This window comes from Taudactylus pleione, unplaced genomic scaffold (genome assembly GCF_031769625.1).
Source record: "Taudactylus pleione unplaced genomic scaffold, aTauple2 ptg001167l, whole genome shotgun sequence".
NCBI lineage: Eukaryota > Metazoa > Chordata > Amphibia > Anura > Myobatrachidae > Taudactylus > Taudactylus pleione.
In genome coordinates, this window is record NW_028285568.1 from 469581 (window position 1) to 489008 (window position 19428).

At 46.5% G+C, this 19428-nt stretch overlaps 1 protein-coding gene across 2 annotated transcripts in view; it reads right to left on the reverse strand.

Annotated features, from left to right (window-relative positions):
• ZFYVE9 (zinc finger FYVE-type containing 9) overlaps positions 1-19428 on the reverse strand; it is a 235230-nt gene that overhangs the window by 102429 nt on the left and 113373 nt on the right. For both annotated transcript variants that reach the window (XR_015874942.1, XM_088462252.1), the window contains exons 5-6: positions 4702-4878; positions 517-680 (exon numbers count right to left, since the gene is read on the reverse strand). Coding sequence is in view for 1 of the 2 variants with exons in the window: in XM_088462252.1 (XP_088318378.1) it covers positions 517-680; positions 4702-4878 (341 nt within the window). In the remaining variant the exon portion in view is untranslated. The remainder of the gene's footprint in view (positions 1-516; positions 681-4701; positions 4879-19428) is intronic.

Below are 19428 nucleotides of genomic sequence, written 5' to 3' on the forward strand. Positions count from 1 at the left end.
AAGGGGTTGGAGAGGAGGAGATCAAACTACAAAAATATTACATTTATTATGGTAAAGACTGTCCCCAGATGGAGGAAGGATAAAAATAATAGCAATACTCCGTTAGCATAAAACTGTATAGTGTGTGGAGCAATCAACAATTTGTTGGAGTTACAATCTAGAAAAATGGAAATAACGTAGATACCAAATGGTACACTGATGTGACTACACAGTAAGGGAAACCGGAAAATGAAGACATTAATAACATTAGATAGTAATTCTTCCTGTTACACGGTATTTTATGTCCATACAAAGTAACCAGATACTATGCAATGTGTCCTGATGAGCCGTTCACACTAGAGTTAGGGCTATGTTACTCCCATGTGAATAGGACTATTACGATAAGGAGAAAAGTATATAGGAGAAGATGTGTCCATATGAGAGCAAAGCTTTTCTAGCTGGGTGGATTAGTGATGACTTTTGCATTTAGTTATATTCTATAAGTCCTTATGGATGGTACATGCTCTGAGATCTTACCTCTGCAGGTGGGGAGTTGCTAGGGCTAGATTTAGTGGCATCATGTGATACGGTTAAGGTTCCTGACGCCGGAGCTGCGCTCACTTTGCCTGCATCGGCGGCTTCTCCATTTGGTAAGATCCCATCAGCAAACCAGACCCTCCTCTGCTCTCTGGACTGTGACCCTATTTAAAAAAGGAGGGAAAAAACTATTCATTATTTTGTCATTTATCTCTTTTCTGCAGGATAAAATCCATTTTTTTAACCAAATACAATTACGAGGTGCCAATTACAGGGCCCATGAGTGAGAGCTGCGTTTCCCATACAGATGACCTTGCACCAGTTTAGTCACATTTGTATTATGCATCATTATTCTACATGCACAGCACTAAATGTGTCTATCTGTGCATGTACACATCTGAGCCATTCGCCCAGTCATATTCCTTGTGCAAAAGATCAATCTTAAAAAGGGGGATATTTGTTCTTACCTGTAACATCTTTTCCTGAGTCCATGGGAGACACTGGAAACCATCCTTATACCCCATCCCTAGCCCAGTTATACTTAAGCCCAAAGACTAGGAAATGGAGAGGAGACGACCGGCACACACACACACACAACCAGGCACACACACACACACAACCAGGCACACACACACACAACCAGGCACACACACACAACCAGGCACACACACACACAGACACAACCAGGCACACACACACACACACACACACACACACACTGCCCGGAACAGAGTGCCTTACACGCAAGATCCCCCAGCCCACCAGGGGCATGACACATCCAGTGTCTCCAATGATTTTACTGGTAAGAACAAATATCCCTTACTCTTTCATGAATGGGGGACACTAGAAATCATAAGACATCTCAAAGCTGTCCTTGTAAGGAAGGAAACGCTCTTGTGCTGGGCTTAGGACCAGACGCCCCAAATCTGCATTGGCCGAGATGATGATGTCAAAGCTGTAGAATCTGATGAAAGTGTATGCAGAGGACCACGTGGCTGCCTTAGGGAAGGTACACACTAGAGAGATATCGGCACCATATGTTGTTTCCAGGCAAATTGGAACGATGTTGTGCGGATAGCCCAGTGTGTACGCCCAATTGCGCACTCCCACAAGCCGTATACAACATTCTGATCAGAAGATATTGTGTACAATGACATGCTTCTAAATGCAGCCACTGAATGATATATCGCGCTACATCTTTCAGTGTGTACGGGTGGTCGCAATGTCATTCCAGCGGACACCCAGTCGGCCCAGGAAAGTCACTTTTCTAAGGTGTACGCACTCTTGCAGAGCTGCTCCGCAGAGGCACCACGGCGAGCAGCCGAAGAGTTCCACACAGACTTGCTGGAATGAGCTTGCACAAAGGTTAGAAAAGGTCAGTTTGCTAAAATATAGGCCTGGCAAACAGTAAGTCGCAACTAGCAGCTCAAAGTGCTTAGAAGCCAGCTAGCCACGCTTGTTGAAGCCATAAAGGACGAATAAAGAATCTGACTTGCGAATGTCCAGCGTTCAGTCGACATAAGTACGGAGAGCCCGGACCATGTCTAGAGTGAGCAGAGAAGGACGCAAGTCAGTAGCGTCCGAAACATGAAGAGATTGATGGATGCCAGTGGTTTAAAGGGGGATTCCTAAAGAGCCTGTAACACTAAGGCTAGGTCCCACAGAGTTTCAGAGGAAACAAAAGGAGGATGAATGTGCAGGACCCCCTGCAGACAGGTTTGTTTGCTGGCAAATGGGCCACCTTGTGCTGGAAAAGGATAGAGAGGGCCAGATAACATTCTGGAGAGGCGAAAAACCAAGTGATCCCTTCCACAGAAAGAACACCACTCGAAATAGGCCCGCCAAACACAGTAATAGATCTTCGTGGAGGAAGGCTTCCTGGCACAGAGCATGGTCCGGATAACCAAAATCCAGAATCCTCTAGCCGTCATTATCGAGGTCTCAATAGCCACCTTGTTAAAGTCAGACGGGCTTGGTCGGGGTGAAGGCATGGGCCCTGAGAGAGAAGATCAGGCCTGAAAGGTAGGCACCACGGGGCTGTTATGGACTGTACAGGTCTGCTTACTAAGCCCTCAGTGGCCAGTCTGGCACAATTGGAATGGCGGTGCCACCCTGTAGCTTCAACCTGCTGAGGACACACGGGAGCAGAGAGATCGGGGAAAAGATGTACACAAAAGGGAAGTTCCACTGGGACGTGAGAGCGTCCACCAGAAAGGCTCCTGGATCTCTGGTGCGGGAGCAGTTTTGAGGAAGCTTGTTGTGCAGTGAGGCTATCAAGTCTATGTCCGGGTGACCCCCAGCGACGACCAGCATCTAGAATACTTCTGGGTGAAGAGACCACTCTCCTGAGTGAACGTCCTATCGGCTGAGGAAGTCAGCCTCCCAATTCAGGACTCCCGGAATGTATAATGCCAAAATGGCTGGTAGTAAGCGTTCCGCTCACTGAAGGATGCGGCTGACTTCCCGCATGGCACCTCAACTTTTGATACCTCCCTAATGATTGATCTAAGCAACCATGGTCACATTGTCTGACTGTACCTTCACCACTTTGTGCTGAAGGAAGGGTCGTGCTTGGCAAAGCGAGTGGGAAAAGTGCCCAAAGTTCCAGGATGTTGACTGGTAGGGTCGCTTCCCAATCTGACCAACACCCCTGGAATGTGTGACGTCCGGTCATGGCACCCAACCACGGAGGCTTGCATCTATGGTGAGAACCACCCTATCCTGTATCAGAAAAGAGCAACCCTTGACCAGGTGGAAGGATTCGAGCCACCACAAGAGTGTCACACTCCCTGAGACTTGAGTTGGACCATTTCCCCAGGAGTTCCAGTTGCAGGGGCCTGGAATGGAACTGAGCATATTCCACCACATTTGAAGGTGGAGACCAGCTTTCCCACAACCCGCATACACAAGTGAATAGAGACTCTGCGCTGTCGGAAAAATCTAACGCATCAGGGACTGGAGTCCTCTCTCTCTCTGTACAAGCAGGCAGCGCTGTGAGGCAAGACGGCTGCTCAGCATTTGGGAGAGGGAGGAGAGAGGAGCCTATGGTGGGTAGTCTATGGCAGGGTCCCACAAAAAACGTGGGGGAGGAAAGAACAGCGCAAAGCTCCACCCCCTTCTGGCTGACCCCAGGGACCTGCAGCACCATAATGGCGCGCTATTGCAGTCCAGATCCCTGGTGGTCTATTGGTATCTTAGAGAAGACTGGGCACCACTGTCTAGATCTACTGGTAGTGTCAGCCTCTTTACTTGATCAGGCCGCAGATGCTCCCAGCACCTGTGTAGGAGGTGGTCGGTGACACTGACCAGCTCACCAGTGCACCGGCCGCGAGAACAGGGTGATGGAGCATGTGTAATGCTGACAGCACAAAAGTGAAAGTAAAATATTAAAGTTAAAACAACAAGTCAGGCTGCTTCAGGCACGTGCAACAAAGAAAAAAGTGGCTTCCCTGGGCTGGGGATGGGGTACAAAAAGTAGCTAACTCTTTGGTGCCCAGGTCTCCTGCAGCTCCCTCTGTTTCCAGTGTCCCCTATTGATATAAAAAAAAAAAAACAGTCGTAATTACGCATACAAACAACTTTGGGTTTAGGTTTGATTCCCAGCAAGGTCCTGTGCTGAGTTTATATGGGTGTGTGTGGCATGTGTAGATTGTAAGCGCCACTGGGGCAGGGACTGAAGTCAATGACCGAAAATATTCTCTGCAAAGTGCTGTGGAATATGTGCGTATAACATATGTAATGGTTAATAATAATAATGTAAAAATTGGTCCCATGATCTATTGCCTCTATGGTTTACACAAGGCCCTTACTGACACCTATTTTGTTTGGGTTAATTAATGCATTTGTATCCATGGGGCTTAATAAATAAGTCTAAGACACATAATGAAGATATTTTCCTGGGCCAGAGAGTACTCTTCGGAGTTCCTAGTGTAACATTACACACAGCAGCATAATGCGTCTGGAGAGAGAATGGAATGCTCAAGAAGTCTGAGGGACACACTTCAGTGGAAGGCAGCAATATAACAAGGGCAGGAGGAATGTAACAAAAACAGTCTAATATCCATGGGCAATAAATCAGCTGCTGCATATCTAAATATAAAATAACCTTAACTCACTCTAATATCTAAAGCTTTAATATGTAAAAATATAACAGAACTGTAAACTTAGAACAACCAATGGCCTCACCTTCAGTTCCCGGATGTTTGAGGACACCCACAGGCACCATAACAGTAGGAGGAGGGGAGCTGAGGGCCCCAGAAGCCTGGGCTTGCTGCATGGGGGGAATTGTAGAGCAGTACTCCGCAGGGTTGTTGGGATTTGGGCTCTGGACTGACGCACTCAGCATGTTCTCCCAAGCTTGAGCTGAAAGGTACAGGTTATGAAAAATGATATACCTTTTATATGTACTGTGATTAGTGCGAAGATTGGTGTTCTTAAGCAGAGGCAGGCTAAGTGTCATATGGTTTATAGCTCATTGAGGGCTTCACATCTGCTAGCTGTGACTACTCGGAACCCAATTGTAATTATTTAAGTTATTTAATAACATGCAAATTACGTTTCAATTATGATGTCCAAAGTTGCTGCTGAACAAGGTGGCACATGGGTCATTTGCCTAGTTATAAGACAATACAAAATGTATACAGAAGAGTTGTATCTATGAGCATTGTTACATACTGAGACATCAGTGTGACAGGAGCCTCACACATCACTACTTTAGAACAGAGAACCCTGCTCCTTCCACTAGATCTCACACTTTTTTTTTTTTACATCAATATAATAAAATTACATTTTATTGGAAGGGTTTTGTAAAAAAGCAAGTAAACGGTTACATAGAATATAAGAGGGAGCATGGGATGGGTACAAGGTGGAAGGAAAACATTGTTCTACATTTACGCACACCCTAGGTACATGTAGATAAAACAATACTCAAAATGACATGACAGCATAGTCGTGAAGGAGGGCTGCCTTCTCCGTCCTTAGTGTATTCAAGCCAAGGGAACCATTCAATGGTTGGAGAACAAGCTAAGGCAAAAGTAAAATGTCCCCTGGGTTACAGTGTCAAAATGAAAGCAAACCTTAGAGGGTGAGAGGGTTCCAATATTTGACACACCTGCGGTTAGATCTGACTGGGAGCAGGCGTGGGTAACTGAAGAGGAATGCACAAACCTCGGTGGCTGGACCCAGGTCTCTCTTATAGAGGAACAGGAGGTAGATGTGATGACTGATGTCAGGAGGAACCGATGAAGGAACCACTAGACAATGATAATAGTTCACAAGAGTACATGACTTGATATTAATAGAAAAAGTCCATAGAAGGATGTGACCGGACGCCTTTCGCCTAGGCCGGCCCTGGTCACGGGTTAGCGCTTTTGGACTCCCACTCACCGTCAGTGACGCCTGTCACTGACTCCGCCCACTGCGCCGTGGGTGCGTAACGATGCTGCCACCACCAAACTCTACCATCGGCGTTTGGAACCGCTTTTTAGGTACCCTCAGGCTCCTACGTCGGCACCTGGAACCGCTTCTGCTGCGTATGCGTTTGACTAGCTGCGGCCACACCCCCGATTGGTGTCGGCTGTTCCCACCTGATCCCTCACAATGGACCAGGTCTGCACGGTAGCTGGCAGAGGGCTTGAACTTAGAGACACGGAGCTCTTACCCAGAACAGCAGGAGAATGGAATAGCGTTTTGTGCAATTCTGTTGGTCGCAAGATTGAGGCAATTGAAGTAAAGGCAAACGGTGTTTATTTGCTCAAAGTCTTAAAGAAGACTCAACCTTCCGTCTGAAGGGAAATATCACACAGAAATCAAACAGCAATTCTCCACAAAGGATTTTCAAAGATGTACCACATACAGGAATCTTATCAGCAGCTCTTCTCCTCAAAGAAGTTACAGGGTTGTACCACACACAGGGCTCACAGTCCCTCTTTTTATGTCATACTTACACACAACATCACAGGGGGGCAAATCCACCCTGTGTTCCCTCTAGCCAATCAGGCTCTCTCAGAAAACATAAATTAACAACATATTACATTTCAAAGGAGTCACTCAATATCCTCCTTCCTAATCCACCAACACAAACTGATTTATCATACATTATACTATCTCCTAAAATGTTGATATAACATTTCCCAGGAAATAGTAAATGACATTCATCCTGATTCCTTATCAATCAGTTTGGCATTTCCAACCTTAACACATTCAGCTTTTAGAAGTGGCATCCAAAAGGATCTTCTTAAAAACAAATTGTCTTTTCAAAAGGAAGTTCTGTAGCTGAAGGGTTTGGCTATATGACACCATTCACACCTTCACACAGTAACCTTCCAGCCAGAGGTCACTGACCACAACAGGTCTTCCTAATCATCAGACCTCCTGCTAGTTTCTGCAGACACAGGCATATATTCAAGAGGTGCATTTTCTCTACAAAATATACATTAAGACCATATAGTGCATAGCCTATTAAATATACGTTGCTTCATGCACTAATGCATTGCAGATCAGCTGCAGTGCATTACAGCAATACATATATACTTTAATACAGTTTATTATAAACCATGTGCAGTGTGCTTTTACACTGTCCTTTTAAAAATGGCGCAACGGCATAAGGGTTAATACCCTCTATGCCTTGGCAGCCATTTTAATCACGTGTGGTCGGCCTCCGGCCACAAAGACTATACTGGATCAGCACAGACAATCGGTAAGGACCGATGTTGGTACTGGATAGTGACCAATGGTAGAACTTGATATTGATGGTTGATGAGAAGCGAGGTGAATGCTTGATAGGAATTGATGATAACTTTATTAACGATGATCGGTAAGAAACGATGTTGGAACTTGAAAGGAATTGCTGATTAGTTTATTAGAGATAGTCGATAGGAACAGACATTGGTAGAAATCAATGACTTGATTAGAGATGATCGGTTGGAACCGATGTTGATATGAATTGATGTTGATTGAGAGATAATTCCCAATGATAGTAACCAAACTCCAATGGTCAAATTTGGAGAGATATTTCCCAAAGTCCAGACTGCAGCTGAAGAAAGGAGAATAACTCCCAATAGCAAATCCGGACTGCAACAATCGATGGTGGAGTTGATTTCGATTAGGACGGACTGCGCCATTCAGAATAGCAATGGAGGGAGCTCAGCACAGGAGCTGTTACTTCAGAGGAAGCGACGTTGTACTGGCAGAGGAGTTCAGTCCGAGGAAAGAATTTATAGGGCTGGACTCCGAATGATAGGTCAGTGCAGTCAGAAGACCATGCTCTGAGTGGATGACTGCACTCATGTGACAGAGTCCAAGATGGCCGCGCCCATGACCCGGTTCTGGAGGGAAGGCCGGCATACGGCCTGCATGCTGACAGGAGACAGAAGCCTGCCTGAAGTATAGGGACGTGGAGTACAATGCCTATGCCCAGCAGCCGTCTGGAAGCAGCGCGAGAGCCAGGATCAGGACAGACAGGATAGACACCGCATAGGTCCGGCCTGGCCAACCTGTGGCTCTCCAGCTGTTGTAAAATTACAAGTCCCAGCATGCACTGCTTCAGTTTTGCTATTAGGGAATGCTAAAACTGTGGCAGGGCATGCTGGGATGTGTAGTTTCACATTAACTGGAGAGCCACAGGTTGGCCAGGCCTGGCATAGGTAAATAGTGTGTTTCCACACTCCGGATCGTTACAATTTTGTGATAACAGCCCTGATTGCATTGAAGACATGGCCTAAGCCATATCAATTATGTTTCGGGAAGTTAGGTGGGCCATTTGGGGGTCAGTTTTAGGTCCTGTGTCACATGCAGCAGTGTTTCCAAGTAACACAAGAATCTGCTTCCCAGAGATCCGCACACTCCCTTCCTGTGACATTCATATCATAATAAGCACCAGAAATAATGGCTGAATACAATGATTTGTACCTTTAGAATGTAAGCTCTTACGAGCAGGGCCCTCTACCCTCTTGTGCTTCTCCTTATTTTCCTTTCATCTACAGCCATGGCCAAAAATTGTGAGATTACAAGTTTATGCAAAAAGTCAATATTTGCAGTGTTGACCCTTCTTTGTCAAGACCTCTGCAATTCGCCCTGGCATGCTGTCAATCAACTTCTGGGCCACATACTGACTGATGGCCGCCCATTCTTACCTAATTAATGCTTGGAGTTTGTAAGAATTTGAGGGATTTTGTTTGTCCACCCGTCTCTTGAGGATTGACCACAAGTTCTCAATGGGATTAAGGTTTGGGAGAACACATGAATGGTCGTTATCGACCAGGTTGGCCTGCATGCACGGACGATGGTCGATATCGATCATCTGTGCCCACGCATCGACCATTGTTTGGGGGTCGGAAGGGCACAAAAACAGGACAATAACAAGAGATATGGTAAGAACTTACCTTTGTTATCTCTATTTCTACGAAGTCCATAGGGTCCACAGGGTTGACCTTGGGGTATAGGTTGGGAACCAAATCCGGGCACCACGCAGTTAAAGCTTTTAGCTCCCAGGATGCACTGGGTCCACTCTCCCTATAACCCCACCCCCAAGCCAGAGGCACCTCAGTTTGTAAGTAGCCAAAGGCCGGAGGAGGAGAGAAAAAGAGAGAGAAAACTGGAACACTCAATAACCATACTCACAGAAATGGGAGACGGAAAACCGGTGACCAGCCACACAGCCCATATGAAGCCAGGTGTGTCAGGGCGGGCGCCCTGTGGACCCTATGGACTTCGTAGAAACAGAGATAACAAAGGTAAGTTCTTACCATATCTCTTGTTTTCTACTTCAGGGTCCATAGGGGGTCCACAGGGTTGACCTTGGGGATGTCCCAAAGCAGTTCAACCAAGGGTGGGGACGCTCCTGTGCTGAGAGGAGAATCCGTCGCCAAAAAGGAAGCATCCTGAGAGGCAAAGGAAACCAATGCCTAGAACCTTAAAAAGGTGTGGACAGAAGACCACGTGGCCACCTAGTAAGGCAAAACAGCCGAGGCGCCACAGCGAGCCGCACACGAGGGTCACATGGCCCGAGAAAAAACAAGCATCAACAACAGGAAGGCCTACCCATGGGTAGGCCCCTGAGGAAGACCTACGAGGCCATCCAGCCAACATTTGGTTATAGGCCGGCCATCCTTTCCTGTGAAAACCAGAAATCTCAAACCACCAATAAGGAGTCCGATTTCCGTAAGGAACCTGAACGGATCACATAAATCCAAAGAGGCCAGACCACAGTCAATGAGGCCACACCAGCCGAGAGGACTGGGGACAGAATGGCCGTACCATAAGTTCCAGAATAATATGGAACCTGAAAACCACTAAGAAGAAACACAGGGCGAGAGCAACTCACACCCTGACATGATGCCCTCCAGAAGAGGGAGCCACATGAGAACGCTCCCAATTCAGACACTCTCCTGGTTGATATAAACACCCTGAGAGAAAGAGAGAGCCTAAGCAATAGACCATGTAATGGCTATCACAACCAGCGGTTCCATTGACTGTCCCCGGAGGTAACGAAGAACCACTACTTACTCCCAAGGAGTCCCTAGGGAGGACAAATGGAGGCATAATCAAGAAAACACTCCAAAGGATGAACTGGATACCAGAGTGGAGCAATTCCATATCTTAACCATACTGACAGTGTAGAGATCCGCACTGTCAGGAAGACCAGGCCAAGTGTGAAACCCAAGGCAGCCGGAAGGAATGCCAGAATATCTGGAAATCCTGGACACCGGAGGATTGTATCGACAGGTACAATACCATAAGATTTATGGCTGCCACAGTTTGTGGTAGGTCCCAGCAAAAGCTGATCCATGTGCTCTAATCATTCAAACGATGACAAAGCCAGGGAAGCCGTAAGACCACTGTAAGGACACAGTCAAAGACAAACGACCCAGGTCCAAGGCAAAACCAAGGACCCTGAGACAACAGGTCCGGGCAGTGAAGCATCAGGGATGGAGTATCGATGTAGAGACTCCGAAGATCCAAGTACCCCTGACATCTGGGGCAATCAGGAGCCACCAGCAGGAAAGCATCTCCGTCTCGATTGAAAACACTTCCAAAGACCTCGAGGAAGAAGGGAGACCGGAGAACACAGGTACACAAAGTGGAAGGACCACTTCACCGACAAAGAGTCGCTGAAGGTTGCTTCAGAATCCCCAGAGCTGGACTGTAACACCATAGTGTGATAAAGTCAGAAGGCCATGAGGGTCACCAGGAGATGAAACCTCTCTTGGGGAAGAGACTAGTCCCCGGGATGCACGTCGTGACGGCTGAGGACTCCCGCTTCCCAATGGAGAGCTCCTGAAATGAACGCTGCCGAGATGGTCGGGAGGAGACCCTCGGACTATGTCCGAATATGTGACATACCTGTCATTGCCACCCAACGAACAGTGTTGCTAAAAAGGAAGCCACTGTCCTGACCCTGTCGGACTGAACCTTTTCAGGTTCACCGGGAAACAAGAGTTATGCCAGAGTAAGTTAATTGACAGGGTGGAATCCATAGCAAAGAAAACCCTGGACGAGATGGCCATAGCCACCCGGACAGGGACCGACTTGCCTCCGGAGAGAGCATCATCGTTTGAACAGTTATCCGACAGAAAAAACTCGTTCCATCTGGAGATGAGCCAATTATGGAAAGGCCTGGAATGGAACTGAGCCCATTCCACCATGCATCCCAGAGTGTAAAGACATCTGTCGACTGCGCAGACAACCATGTACTCCTAATGGAAGAGTGGAGATTCCGTCTTACTCCAGAAGAATTCTCAGATTCTGAGAATCCAGCAGGGATCCTAGATGAAGAATACCCAGAGAGGGATGCAGGGAGGACTTTTTCCCCGTTGATTAAACGTCTGCACCCTGAAGAAGCCACAGTCATCCAGACCTGGCCGTAAAGTACCCCGGTGATCCCGCTAAGAGCAGGAGGCCGTCCAGGTACAGGAGCATTGGGATATACTGAACAGAAGAACTGTCAGAAAATCCAAAACGCTGGTAAACCCCTGTGGGGCTGAGGACAGTCCCAACAGGCAGAGCCCGAAAAATTGTAAGTGTTGCTGTGATACAGCAAACCTCAGCCCATGCTGAGGAAAGGTCTCTGTAAGTACCCGTAGGCACGCGTCCTGTATATCCAGTGATACCCTAAAGTCCCCAGGTTCCAAACATCGTATGATGGAGCATAGGGATTTCCTCCTGAGCCCAGGTAGCTTTAGGAACTGGTTCAGGGAATTGAGACAGAGAATAGGCCAAAGAGGACCATTCAGCCACCGCACCAGAAAGAAAGCAGAACAACCAGTCCCTCACTGAGATAGTGGGGATGGCCTAATTAGCTCCGCTTACCGCAACAACTGCATAGCTTTCTGGATCTGTAAGGCCCTTGTAAAGAGGCCGCCTGAGCAAAGAGGGCGTACCCTCCTACCCACGTAGCCGCGGCAACTTGACACTAGTACCGGGCGAACTGAGAAAATCGGTATCTCCCAGTTGTAGGCCTGTCCCGTCAGGCTGAAGAGATATCCGTAGGTTCAGAAGCAGGATCGGCTGGCAGTCCAGGCCTGCTCGGTACTGGATATGTCGGCCCTTGTAGATGCCGACAGTCTACGAAGAAACAGACCTTTAGGCTGACCCAGAGGACAAAAAAGACTTAACAGACTTAGTCTGAGGCCTTGTAGTGGGCATAGCTGAAAGCGGTAAACTTGTCGTTAGTAATACTGCCAATGTTACTACAATGTTGTCAAGGTCAGGACCAAACAATATCAACCCTAAAGATGGTATCTGCACCTCTGCATTCCCAGAGCGCAGCCATAGGGTATTACGGAGGATACAGTCGCAGCCGGAACTCTGAAAGTTAGGAGACTGGTATCCAATATAGGCATTTCCACCTATGACAACTGCATATATTACGTGAGCGACCAAATACATTTGAACCCCCGACGTGTTGGAGGGGAAAAAACGTTACAAATGCATCAACCCAATATGCAATAGTATTAACCAACCATGCTATAGCCATGGTAGGATGGGTAACAACTCCTGAAAGCAAGTATACTGATTTCAGGCAGAGTTACCACCTACGGATCCGAAGAATCCGACCACGCAGGAATGGGAGGCGTAGTAACGTCTGTAATCAGACGAGTAACACGCCCATCCACCCCAGGAGGGGCTCGTGATGACCCTCAGGGAATTTGGGACAGGAGGCCAAACACTGTTGTAACACCTCCTATCTGGCAACAGCCAGAGTCCCGCTATGCGATCCACCCGCTAGTCAGCAACAGGGAACCCGAAGGCACGCAATACTGAGGGTGTATGATACAGGTGCAGGTCAACATTCACTCTAACCAGAATGGACCTGCTACCAGCCCTAAAGCAGGGATAATAATACCTGAAATAGGCTTCCCCCCGTGTAAGAGGGAAAGAGCCCCAAACAGTATCCAGTTCACGGCAGAGCCAACTGGGAAGTAACCACAGGGCGTCAACCACGCCAATTAGCGTTTCGTAGAAAACGACATCCACCCAGGGTGGCTGTTGTGGTAATCCCTGCAAGGGGAATGACAGACTATTGTGGCACCAGGGGGAATTCATATACTGCGAAAAACCCCTGCAGGGAGCGGTAGTCTGTGTCACAGGGGAAGAGTGCAAGAAGCTGCGAGATACCCTGAGATGAAAAGGGCAGTATGGTGAAGTAACCCCAAGTGAGGTACAACAATGGGGCCCGCCCGGCGATCCGCAATTGAGAGGATCCCGAGAAAACAAACCGCCCAAGGGGGTCGTGAAAGAGGCCAGCACCAGATGACGCCACATACAGAACCCTTTATGAGTCAAATCCTCCGCACTAACACCTGCAGCACATGACTTGCAGGATAGTAAAAATGGGTGCAGTATAACGCTCTATCTCCTGGTCAGACATATCTGACCAATCTTGGCGGAAATATTAAGCAGCACTATACTGGTCCTGACTGATGCCAAAAATTAGCTGCAGGGACCCATTTTCAGCGTATGCAACACACAGTTCCATCTAAAATATGGCAACGTGCAGCACGCAACAGTATGTGACAAACCACACAAATATTAACAAGTATATAAATGTGAGGTCTCAGAACCACCCTAAGTACAGCTGTATTAGGGCAGATAAAGAAAAGGGATAGATATACACTGACAGGTGAGAGAATAAAGTACAGACAGTCAGCACTAGCATAAGTCACATACAATGCAGATATATACATATATACATAAACATGTCATATAATATACTGCACTATTACACTGCATTCAACTGCCCAGATTCAGTGTCTGGGAAGGCTACAGCGCTGTGTACACTGACCTGATGGTGAGTTACGCAGGGGGACTGGACCAACTGCCATCCTGAGAGATTTCTGCTGCACCACAGAGATAAAATGGCCGCTGGAGACCTCAGAGGAAGCGTGGCCCGCGGAGGAAGCAGCTCAGCGACGCCAGACTAAGGATACTGAAAGGCGCGCTGAGCTGAGGGGAGGAGCCGCTGTAACAGGGAAGGCTGCCTCCCCTGGCCGGCTATTAACCCCCGGGACGCCGGCTCCCTGCACCGATCGTTAAGTCCCTGGTGGTCTAGTGGACACACGGGGTATGGGGGGCCCGCCGCCACTGCCGGCGCCTCCGGTCTGTCCCCTGAGACCGGAGGCACAGGACTGCATTTGAAATGCGCGGATCACCGCAAGCGGTGATCCGCAACCTTACCTGCTCCCCGTGGATCCGGCAGCAGTCCTGGGCGCCCACAGAGTCCGGCTAGTACAGACTCTGGGGTCCCGCTGAGATCCCCAGATCTGTACTGGCGTCTCAGCGCCAGCGGGGTGACGGAGCGGCAGCTTAGACGTCCTATGGACAGTCCGACGCTGCCGCTCTGAAGAGTCCAAAGTCCATGGAAAAAACTTTGTCCCTAAAAAAATAAAATAAGCTTAGGGGCTGCTAATCAGCTCCCCCTGCGCTAACGGTGACCCGACTCCGGCCGGGCACCAACTGAAACTGAGGTGCCTCTGGCTTGGGGGTGGGGTTATAGGGAGAGTGGACCCAGTGCATCCTGGGAGCTAAAAGCTTTAACTGCGTGGTGCCCGGATTTGGTTCCCAACCTATACCCCAAGGTCAACCCTGTGGACCCCCTATGGACCCTGAAGTAGAAATGATCGATATCATTATCGTTCTTATCGTCCTGTAATATCTGACCGTGTGTACACACCATTAGTCACTGGTCAACCTGTTTATGTACTTTGTAAGGCGCTGCGGAACACTTGTTGCACCATATAAATAAATGATAATAATAATAAAATTTGTCTATGGAAGGGTTTCCCAAATCTGTCCTTCACACACCCACTAGATCTTATGTTTTCAAGACTTCTTTAGTAATGTAGAGGGGGAAGAATTTATCACAGGACATTTTTTCAGCCGATTTCAAAATCACTGCATAACCCTGCTAACTGATATTGCCAGACTATACAGCGGGTGAGAGGGTTAACACCCAATTCGCCAGTGAATCAAAGTGGTTTTCAATGATCAGACTTGGCAGCCATTGGCTTAAATTACCAGAAAAATGTACCAGCAAGCAGTTTGAGCTACCTAGTCAGAAAGGAGGCGCAATAGACTCATGGTGGCTATGATTATGGCTTAAGAGGGCCATAACAATTAAAGATGAGGTTTATGGGGGCACAATTATTTATTGTATATATTACAGGGAGGAAATTACAGATGTAATCTACTAAATGGAAAAAAAAAAAAACACAAAACATTAAGGACCATTAATTTTTAATTAAATAACGGGGCAGTAATATTTTCTATGTTATTTGCAGCCATATTAATTCATGATTGGTGCATATGCATGCAAAACCGATTTCTTTCACTATATGACAAGTAGTTCTATATCGTGGTTCTAAAGATCTATATATCTGACCATCACTGGAGAAGTCGTCTATTTTACGGCATATTCTTTGAGGGGGGATTTTGGGACGCCCCTGTCTGCTGCAGAAATGGGAATGTACTTTTGTTTGGCATCAGCTACTGAGCTCTATTTTGTTGCTGGCATAGAAACACAGGCGAGAAGAGCAGAAGGGTCAGTCCATGATAACTCGCTTTACAAAGAATTAGCAATACCTGTACACAGTTTATAACAGCATGACCTGTCTTATTATTTTCTCAGTAAATAAACTCAATTTCACATAAATTCCTTTTCCTGTGGATAGCCATGCAAATACCGTGCTATGTTACTTTGTAACGTGAGTTACATTGAAATGACCCAGAACACAGATTTAATTAGTATAAAATAAGTGAGGCAGTGATGGAAGGCAAAAACTGCTGCAAGAAAGAATTGAAGGGAAATAATAGGATCCCCACTAGGCTGTTTTAGTGGGGCGCAGCACCCTGCCCGATTTTAAATGGGCAAAATGCACCCTGCTCTTTTAGTGACACCCCACTAAAACAGCCTGCCCGCAGGTGGTAAAAGTAGCGGTGACCTCTCTCCGCTGGGTGAATAGTTGCTGTGCGCATGGCATCTATTTACCATGAGGAGAGAGAATGAGGGAAGCCCGGCACCTACGTAAGTGCTGGACACGCCCCCAAGTGTGACAAAATGGGGGGTGTCAAGGACACTCCCCTCCCCATTCAGCCACACCCCTTTTCAGAAGCGCACACGCCTTCGTCGCGCACAGAAACCGACCTCTCTGAGCACTACCCTGCCCGCAGTCTAGCAGGAACACAAATACAAAAAATTAAAAAAAAAAAGATTATAAAGAGGTGTGTATGTAACGTAATATTCAGGAAAAACAGGTATATGAGAGATAAACTGATGCAAAGAAAAACATATTACAAAAAACATTTGGGGCCAGATTCAATTAGCCATGAGTTCTGTTGCATAAAGTTCCGTGTTACGTTAATGCTCACTTTGAAAATTGTCATCCCGATACCCACATAAGTAAATTACAAACAGCAAGTGAAGGGAATCGCAGCAATATTGCGCTTTAATCCTGCAATGTTCCATCATGTGAAGTGCATGAAACGGGGAAATTATCCTAAATCTTCAAAAAGTGTCAAAACCTCTTTCCCATCCAATACCTCAATAACGTTACACCTTTTTTTCTGCATTTTAGAGAAAATAAATTGTATTAATTGCCCTAATTTTCTGATTTAAACATCATTATTCAATGTATCATTGTGGTACTGTCGTGTCCTATTTACATCAAAATAAAGATTTTTCCCTACTGTGGAGGTGCGAATGAAAAGTTGTATTAATCAGTGTTAACGCCTATTTCTAAATGAATGGCAAAAGACGGCTGCAGCTTTTATATGCGGTAAAAAGTTCGGTGACCTAGAGCCGTTAAAAAGAGGGTGAAAGGGAAAGTAGTACAAAGCACTGTTAGGTATATTAGCAATATTGAAGTGTGATATTATGCTGATTTCCTATTCAGTGACACAAGGTAGAGATTGTTGTATGATCTGATGTATCTGCCCAACAAACACCAACTGGAGGGGAAACAGAAGTACATACAACAGGCTACTAACTAGGGGGCGTGGCTTGGCGCAGAGTGGGGTAGCAGCGTCTTCCTGTACTTCCCGCGGAAAATCCTCATCTACTGGTGGTCTAGGGTCGGAATCCTCCCTGCAGTTGTGGGACCCTCTCCTGAAGCCTCCGGTGCTCCATGCTGCGTCCTTCGGGGCTCTGTGGCGCCTGCATCAGCTGTGGTGAGGCCTGTGGCGGTGCTTGTCCATTCGGCCGCGGCGCTCCCACAACGCCTAGGATCTCGGTGCTCCGTTGGCTCCCTCCTTCAGTTGTTGTGCCTCCTGTCCGGTGCCAAACAACTTGAGGGATTGCGGTTTGCAGTCACTCCTCTGCTGGGTCCTCGGTCCGGTGAGTCACGATGCTGCCACCATCTTGGATAAATTCAAGAGTTCCCTCAGTCAGGTAATTCCTCCATTACAGGACTCTTATGTGTTACTTTCCAGCTGCCATTGCCCAGATATAATAACACAAGTATATAAGCTGGAGACCGCTGGATTATACTATACTATCCCAGTCTTGATACATATCGACCATATCCTCTGTATTACAGTGCTTTCTCTACTTTATACTGTGTGGAGCGTACTTACATTATTGTGTCACTGGGGCTGCTGCCAGATTAGAGAAATTTGCTAGAACCTCTAAAGCTCCTCAATCATCCAATCGAGATGCGTCTGACCCCCCCCCTCCTCCCCACCTGCTGAGGGTGATGCTGATCGTAGTGGTGCCCCACATTCTACAAGCCAGCTCAGCCTCCGAGCTACGGGTCACTGATAAGATTGGCCAGATGCAGGTTTGGGTGTCCCTGATTCGTCAAAGATAAAGGAGAGAGTGGGTGAAACTGAACACCGTATTAAAAAGTAAATCTGAATATCTGTCGACTCAAGTGGCGTCCATTCAGGTCAAACTTTGATGTTGAGGGCTTGGACGCAATAATATTCGCCTCGTTGAGCTTCCTGAGTAGGCTGAAGGCTTGACTCCTGAGAAATTTCTTGAGGACTGGCTGGTCCAATTGTTCTCCCGAGACGCATTCAGTCCCCAGTTCGCTGTGGAGCGTGCCCAACGGCTCCATTCCAGACCTCCTCCACCTGGTGCTCCATCTAGAACCTTCATTGCCTGCCTGCTGCATTTCAAGGATCGGGACACTATTCTCTGTTTAGCTCGCACTAAGGCCCATTACAATTTCAGAATCATTCTGTATCAGTATTTCCAGGCTTCACACTGAAGGTGCAAAAGAGTAATTCACAGTTCCTGCAAGTCAAGCGCAAACTCCGTGACTGCAATATTCAGTATTCCATGTTATTTCCTGCACGACAATTCTACCCATTTCTTTGCCAATCCCAAGGATGAGGAGGAAGCTTGGGGAGACCACCCTGTGCTCCTCGCTGAGATTCCAGTCTCTTTCATTACTTGACCTTGTTACACTAAGTGTCTGAGACGCATAATACCAATAATATATGCAATCGTCTGATCGAGCTCATAAGCTCTGATGCTTTGTTTCCTATTATATCTATTTCATATCTGACTGATATATTTTGCTGGCCTATATAACATTTACTTCATTGTAATATGTTTTGTATATATATTTGTTTGTTCCACCAGGGGACCATTGCCAGTTTGTTCTAAGGGAGTATTCTGCTGGAAATAGCTATAGGGTTTCATTTCCTATACCCTCGTTAATTCGTGCTCAATTTAGGGTTTAGTTAGGGACCATAGCCTACATTTTGTTTTAGTCAATGTAAAATAGTGATTAACAAAGGCAGAAATGGATAACAACAAGCCACTGCGCCCTTTCTAAATAACAATTTTACATTCTGACTAAAAAAAAAAATAGGTAAGCTATTTTAATTAATATTTACCTACTGAGGAATTACATGTAATATTTGGGTTTTCAGCTTGGTGTAACTTTGTTACACATGGAATATCAAACTCCACAATTTTCATACAGTTACCCCTCAGAGTACTGTGAACTTGAGATTTTTATCGGGTCCCCCACCAGAGATATTAGAGATTAATCTAGGAGAAAAATGGAAAAACTAGCAATTTCAAAGTGCTCTAATAAAAAAAAGACAAGATTGATAAAGATTCTCCAAACAAATTTTGAGTTGAGTATATAACTATTCACCCAAAAAAATTACAGCTCTGAAATTCCTTCCCACTGAAATACAATCCAAAAAATGCTTTTTTAAAAAAAAAATCTGACCATTTGGGCTTAAATTTCAGTAATCAGGAAGTGAGGTAGGGAAATCGTTTTATGACAAAAAATGTAGCTTCAAATATGCTGAAAATAATGTTTTTTATCACAGTTTTCTGTCTTTTCTGAGCGAAAATATTGCATTTAACCCAAACGTCCACAACAGTGAAAATGTCATACGCCCCGCTACAAAAATGTCCGCCATCTTCATATGAAGATAAATAAAAAATAAAATAATGGT